Source organism: Adiantum capillus-veneris, chromosome 3 (genome assembly GCF_014529385.1).
Source record: "Adiantum capillus-veneris isolate H3 chromosome 3, ASM1452938v2, whole genome shotgun sequence".
In the NCBI taxonomy this organism is placed as follows: domain Eukaryota; kingdom Viridiplantae; phylum Streptophyta; class Polypodiopsida; order Polypodiales; family Pteridaceae; genus Adiantum; species Adiantum capillus-veneris.
The window spans coordinates 167,240,464-167,248,494 of record NC_140933.1 but is presented as its reverse complement, the minus strand read 5'-3'; the positions used below and the strand labels follow the sequence as shown (position 1 = coordinate 167,248,494).

Genomic DNA, 8,031 nt, shown 5'->3' with positions numbered 1-8,031 from the left:
GGTACTTTGCTAGCAAGAAGCTACAAAAGGCATGAATTGTGAAGCTAAGAAAGCCACCTTTCGATTGCTTTTAGAGAAGCCAGCTTTTCGACGGTTGCACCATGGAGTAGAGAAATCTATACTCTCCAACATACAGGGTACAGTCACCAAAGTCAAAGCATCCTTATCTGAAGAGGAGCTGAAACTTAAAAGGGCTTTATGCATGATGCTGGTGAATAGCGAAGGGGATCCATCAAGGTCTATAAGCAATTCGGAGATGGAGAGGTTCACAGGGCTACATCGACAAAATTTTGCAACAGCTAATGAACAATTAAAACAGGCTGAGGCGGGAGCATTTCCATTGCAATTATGCCGACGCCAACAGCCTCAATTCATTGCATCACACAGGAGATAAGAGACAATGTTTTTGCTTTTTGGCAAATGGAGACGCGAGTGTCGCCAAACAAAAAGGATGTGTACCGGAACGTCTGGACGAAAATCTTACATTAAGCATCCAATACATTTGCTTGACGAGTCACAGGTATGCTCTGAAAACACTTGAATTATTTTGTTCTCTTGTATGCAATAATATAGGTACCATGCGTACATAGGTAGTAACTACATATAGGTAGTATTAAATCAAGTATAATGTTGTCTATCAAGCCCGAGAGGTGTGTAGGCTCCAAAAGGTAATCTTTTGGTACTTCTGGAGGACTAGCATTCATGAGGGGAGTCAAGTACCTCAAGTATACATAAAAGCAATCAAAAGTGCTTTGGGGCAAGCTGCATAGACTCTTCAATACTACCAAATTTTCTATATGTTACTTTGTAGGTGTATATTAGCTTGAAGATTACCTTGAGTACCTACATGTAGATGGTAGTAATACTTTCCTGTCACACAGGGGTTGCTGCTCAAAAGCACCAATGTAAACTCATAAGTCCTATTTGGGTACTTTAGGATGACCAATGTACATTCAATGGTAGTTGAAAACAACCTTTGTGAACTCATAGGTCCGTTATAACCATGCATGTATACTATTAGGTCCTCTTAGGGTACTTGGAAGCTTCAAACGTACCTTGAGATTAGGTAGAATCTACCATGAGACCAAACATGTACTTCCAAAAACCAAATCTAGGTATAGGTACTTTAGAGGTAGTCTTTGTGGTGCTTATTAAAGTGCCAATTGCAGGGGCTTAGGTACTTCGCAGAAATTGATACCTTTTAAAGCTAGCATGAGACCAAACATGTACTTCCAAAATACCAAATCTAGGTATATAGGTACTTTAGAGGTAGTCTTTGTGGTGCTTATTAAAGTACCAATTGCAGAGGCTTAGGTACTTTGCAGAAATTGATACTTCTTAAAGTACCATTTACATTGTCTAAGGTACTTTAGTACCTAATGAAAGGTCTAGGAAAGTACCATGTTAGGTATCAAATTCAAGTTACAATGACTTTGACCTTGTTTTGACTACAGGTTTTGATGAGATTTACTTTTCATTGGATAGGTGGAGCTCTATAGGAGATTCCAAATGCAGTATTCACACATCAAGATCTCTCTCAGATGTTTTGAGGGATTGAAGCCTTGGTTTGTTGGCAAGTTGAAGGAAAGGTACACTTGCTGCTGTATTGCTCACATACAGATGATATACATCAAGGAAGCATTCAACCAGATGAGACAAAACAAGACAGGAGTGCATAGTGAAGGGTGTGGCTGCAGTTGTGATATATGCTTCACAGAAGAGGTCCTAGGAAAGTGTGGAGTTGCTGCGTACATGCACAGTAGCATCAACAGCTTGGCTGAGATGGTATTATGTCCAAAGCCAGATGAGTCTATGTTTCATAAACTGTCTTGCTTGAAGGGAGAATGTGATCAATGTGGATCAAAGCCGTTAGTGCTCTATCCAAGAGAAAAATCTGAAAATGCATTCCAGATTTCAGTAAAGGTGTTTGAAGACGTTGTGTCAGCCCATCAAGAAGGCAAGAAGTGCAAGGATCTACTGGTCAAGGAGATGGGATGCAAGGACTTTACATCCTTCCTTGAAAATCGTCTAACCATCTACATCAAACACAATTTTATTGCCAGGTGGCATTCTCAACAATTCAAAGATTGCATTTAAAGGTTTCCTAGAGACGTGGTAGTCTCTGTTATACACTTTGCTGAAAATTGCTCTTTCAAGGAGCAAAATGAAATCCATCAACGCATTGGTACTCTTCACAAGTCACCATCTTGGTGCACATCACTTATGTTCGAGACGAGGCTGACAGGGTCTTAAAATATATACATTTTTACATATCTAATGACAAAGAGCATGACACATTGTTTGTACAGCATTGTATGCAAGGTCATAGTGTGTGGCTACAGGAGCAAGGTTTCAACTTCTTGAAGCGGTACTGGGTCTGGTCAAACGGATGTGTTGCTCAATTCAAGGCATCTAGACCATTTTTCTTTGTGTCAAGGTATGCTAGCTTCCTTTGACTCTTAAACAAGTGTGCGAGTTTTGTGTTCTTGCCTAGTCTTTGAGACGTGTGATTGATCTAGGTACTACTCTTTGACTTGCATTGAGATGCTATGGAGTTTCTTTGCATCGGGCCATGGCAAAGGAGAGCATGATGGGGCTGGTGCTATCGTCAAAAGGGCTCTGACACATGAGCAATTGAAACCTGATGCTTGGCACATGAAGTGTGCCAAGGATGTGGTCAATTTCTTGAAACATAAATTTCATGATGAAAACACCCAGTCAGAGGTGCCTCGAATTTTTTGGGATGTCGAAGCGACTGATGTACCTAGGGAGAGGAAATGGAATTGCAAGCGAGTGGAAGGGTCACGCTCATTGCATTGTGTGAATGGACACTCTAGGAATGACAAGTGTGCACTGCGCTACAGAGCTCTCTCATGTTTTTGTTTTTTTTGTATGTCACAACACTGGAGGCGATGCCTTAACAACACACATGTCGAGAACTGGAAGTACATCAGCATCAAACCCTTGGATGGCAGTGATGGAGAAAGCGATCAATCAAGTGACGATGAAGTATCAGATTTGCCTATGTATGGTGGACATCACGATGCAATCAGTGACGCTCTGCGTGTAGGTGACAACTTTGCCACGAATGCGAACGAAGATGGAGCAGACTTCTACCTCTTGAGGTGCTCATAGGAGAAATACAAAACAGCACGAGTGCTAAGAGATTCTTGGGAGAATTGCATTTTTCCAAATTCATATGTGGTTGAGGGATACTACTATGAGCTAGTTGATGGTACCGAGGATGTTTATTACATCCCTCCTGAACAGCCAAAAGTGTTGTTGGCATAGCACTTGGTTCGATCCATCAAGATACCCTTGGAACCCTTACATGGTGAGCCACATAAGTTCAGATTATCTGCATAAGTTTATGAAAATGTGTACAACAGTATGCCAATGGTCTTGTAGGTCTTTCTATATTGAAGCCTGATAAACAGTTGTTTTGCTACAATTAGTGTTCGTTGTATTTGAGTCCTCCAAAAACAAATAATCACAAATGTAGCCTCCTGATTCTTACTTTTATCTTTTTGCAACATATCATTAAATTTGGTACTTTAAGTACTATAGTTCAGGTTTCAAGAACTTTACGGCTTGTTCAGGTACTTATAGGGGGTATCAAGGTAGTCTTAAAGTACCAATCACAGGTTCTAAGTGCATGTTCTTCATTGTAGTAGTGTGCAGATTAGGTACTTTAAGTATCATGAATGCACCATATCTGTAAATTTGGTACTCTAAGTACCATTGGTGGTAGTCTCCCAGCATTGTCACATGTATTTGTCTGAAGATAGTGTACCATTGTGGGTGGTTACACAGTCCCTTTTAAAATACTTGTTTGCACATTGGGTACACCAAGTACCATGGTTGGTATTTGTAGTGCTACTTTCCAGTGCTAGAATGCTAAAACAACATGATTGTAATGACAAGAGGCCTCCAATCTTGAAACATAGCATGGTAGTAGAAGCCTTCATTTGCCTGTCTCACACACCATCCACATCCACAACCAAGCACACACTACCCACAAAATAAATTGAGTCCAAAACGACAATGGTGACATAATGGAATAATTATAAATTCAATTTTTGTGTTGCCGACTAGTTACTCATCCCTCTGTACTGTGCAGTCAGTACAGAGGCACTCTGAATGTTGCCAAAAAAAACATCCCTCATGGGAAGTAGGCATATACATGGCTTTGTGGAGAGTGTTAGCTTACAAATAGGTAGTTGTAATGACAAGTCTGCTTATACAAGGGGTTGCTACAAAACTTGGCTTCACAAAATTACATAAGTTCTTTACAAATACACCACTACATGACAATGTAGAGACACTAGCGCTTAAAGAGCATTGGCATCAATTGTGGCCCTTTCAAGTATTGTTCATAACTGGTCATCTTTCCACCACGCCGAAGTGCAGCTTTAACATAGTCGTCCTCCGATGTAGGCTTCACATTATTGAAGGTGACAGCTTCGGTTGACCCATCTGTAGCATCACGCCATTTCACAAGAGCCTCCTTCATGACCCTGGACAAGAAGTCACTACGCTGCTCCTATAGGCTAGGTACAATGATGTAGGAACCCGGAGGATTATAATGGCATTCATAAAAACTGTTGTCAATCAATAGCACATTGCTCGCATCGTATCGTCGAACCACCTTTAGAAAAATTTTCAAATTCTTGAAAAAAACTGGTTTTCCACCTGCCATGGAGAATGTGGCTACATCACATAGCTGTTGTCCTGACCATCCGCTGAAGTAGTCACAAATCCCCTCAAAACCTGTAGAGACAATTATGTCCACTCTTTCCAACATTACTGAACTCCAGATGTAAATATTTGCCCAGCCCACAACCCAAGCTAAGAACTGTTTTGCATCCTTGGGAACGAAGAGGTACCTAAAATCTACAACAATTCCCACTCAGTGGGCATGCATAAATCATACATATAGCAAAAATTTTGAAAAAGGCTCAATCAACCTGTCCCTTGACTATTGGATGAGGTCGAATGCAGTAGTTTCCAGATCAGGAGGGTCAGATTTAAACCATGAAGCACAGAGAACACCATTAAGATCAAACACCAATGCTGGTCATGTAGGGTTATCGAATGGAAGAGATGTGATTGAGCTTGGAACATAGGGTGGTGGATCTCTGATGATTATTATTTCCTCAACAAGCAGTTTGAGAGTCCCCTTTTCTTTTGGTATCTCTATAAAAGACATGGTTGCAAATTGAAAAGGAATAGACTAGGCACCTTTCGAACACTGTACAAACGTGACAGTTGCAATAAAGCAAAAAAGACAAATGGAGGCCAACATAAAATTCTCATTTGTATTCCAAAAGCAAGAATCAAAGATTCTTGACGTTACAAGAGAGTGAAGACACTAAGTGACAAATGTCACAGTCTCTTGCAAACGCGAGGCTTTGGGGGATGGGAAATAATACTGGGATGTCGGAGGGGAGTACTTTTCATGGGGGACTTCTTCGGGGGAGGTAGTGACTCCTCTTGCTCGTCGCTTTTCCATCTTCACCTGAAACCAAGACCCACTCGACTTACACGCAGTTGAGCATGAACATAAGTTACAGAAATGACACTATCAATGAGCTTGAACCTACAAACTCCCTCTATGTGCTAAGATGCTTTTCCTGACCAATTCATGTGTAAACGAGGTCTCACCATCACTCTCATCCTCTGCTTTGTTAGATTGCTGCTTTGAACGGGTGATATCTGTTGCTCGTGCCTTTTTGGATTGTCCAGTTGCACCATAAAGGGGGGACAATAAAAATCATTCAATGCCTATAGGGATCCAAGTCCTGTGGCCAAAACAATCGTGTTTCTTTCGCTTCTTTGAGTTCTTCACCATATCACTAAGGAAGAGATGGGAATCTGGATTTGCATCACCGTGAACCATTTTTTGCACGGCTTCCACTCCCTCTTACGCTACAGCATCCGTCAAAGTAACATCAGCATCTTCCATTGGTTCAGTTACCTTTTTTTTTGGTTCACCTTCTGTCTGTTTAGAGGGCTCCACCTCAACAGCTGGGGTCTTGTCACCTGCCACATGCAAGCCTTCCTCGCCAGCCAGAGTTTTGTCACCTGCCAAGGATGAGCCTTCCCTACCAGCTGGAGTTGACTGATCAACAAACTGCATGTCTATGTCCATAGTGGGGGCGTCGAGAGTTGCATCAACATTCTGTATTGGCACCTCAGCTGGTAATGTTGCTGCATAAGGCATATGACTGGAACCTACTACTACACCACAAAAGTGTGCAAAATAAGTTAAAAGCATTCTTAACAAACTCTAGTAATCAAGGCAGACGTGGAGAATAAAAAACCAACCATAACGCACAAGCATTGACTTTGCCGATTCCGGAACACTCTGCTTACAGGAGGGGTTGGCACATACTTTCTCTGACGTAGCCCATCTAGCAAAACACAAAGCATGGTATGTATCACCACATTCTAGTGTATACACACACACGACGTTGTAACCCACAAAACCTAAACCACATGTAGCAGAAGCTCCTGGAACAGTCACTTTGGCCTGCAGTTGACTCCCATGCTCGCCAACTGTGGGACATAGCAACATTGAATCACCTCTCTTCACTTGCCCTAGCAAGCTCTCACAGAATTTGACTTGAGCAGCACATGTAGCTTCTAATGCTACCAGGTCAAGCAGTTCTTTCTGCACCACAAAGGGGAAGTAAATATTAGTCCATCTATCCAAGATTAAATGAACTATCATGATTACTTATACATATAGTACCAAGGGATAGCAAGGGTATGTTGAAACCACCAATTGCAGGTATTGTCAAAAAAGTAGCAAGGATACACTGTAGGGACTTATGACAGTACCAAGGATAGGCTCAAAGTATGAATCAAAAGAACTTACCATTGAAGGTACTTTGCAAAAAAGTAATAGGTACTTTCACAATGTACAAACACATGCATGGTGATTTGCAAAAAAGGCAAATATGTGCTTTTACAATGTACTATTACATGCATGGTACTTTGGAAAAAAGGCATATGTACTTTCACAATGTACAAAAACATGCATGGCACTTTGGAAAAAGGCATATGTACTTTCACAATGTACAACCACATGCATGGTGCTTTGGAAACAAGAAATATGTACTTTGAAAGATAAATGCATATGATTTATCAATAAAACTATGACAAGTACTTTAAAATCTACCAAGTAATACAACATTATGTACAAAGAACCTATGTGGAACTCATGGAACTTGCAAAAAAGGAATAGGTACTTTGACAGTGTACAAACACATGCATGGTGCCTTGCAAAAAGGCATATATGTACTTTCACAATGTATAGACACATGGATGATACTTTGAAAAAAGTCATATGTAATTTCACAATGTACAAACACATGCATGGTACTTTGAAAAAGAGGCATATGTACTTTGGGCCCAAGAAATATGTACTTTGAAAGATAAATGCATATGATTTCTTAAATAAACCTATGACAGGTACTGTAAATTCTACCAAGTAATACAACAATATGTACAAGTGCCTATGTGGTACTCATGGTTGCACCTTCAATTTGAACTACCATACAAAAAGCTTCCATATTAATTAGCTCCAAAAAGTACCTTAAATCATAGTCACATACATGGACTTTGTGATTTCCACCAGTATCCCTCAGCTTTGTGAAGCAGTGGACAGTAAACTTCCATTGGTGCTTACAAAAAGTACCATGACCTATTTGCTACCGCACCTAAGCTCTACAAAGCACCAATAATCTCTCATTGGGTACTACAAAAAGTACCGTGGTGTATATTATCGCATTCACGCAATGAAATTTGACGATGTCTTTATCTTGTGGCATTGTACCTGCATATCAAGCATCACATGCCCAACATACAATATATTAAGATGGTGAAATCCTCACTCAATTTTTTTGTTCAAGGCATGACAAGCAAACGATTAAGGCACGAAGTTTCGCGAACGTAAAATCACTTGTATCTTTAAATTCCCTAGGTCAACTTGCAAGATAATGACACCTATGGGTTCCTTTTGCTTGG

At 40.6% G+C, this 8,031-nt stretch overlaps 1 protein-coding gene across 1 annotated transcript; it reads left to right on the top strand.

The window, feature by feature from the left end:
* The first annotated feature begins 1,620 nt into the window (after window positions 1–1,620).
* Window positions 1,621–7,436, top strand: LOC147462137 (uncharacterized). Its single transcript, XM_086502748.1, has 2 exons — window positions 1,621–1,982; window positions 7,325–7,436. The coding sequence occupies exons 1-2, from the start codon at window positions 1,621–1,623 to the stop codon at window positions 7,434–7,436; spliced, it is 474 nt and encodes a 157-aa protein (XP_086358874.1).
* Window positions 7,437–8,031: the final 595 nt, after the last annotated feature.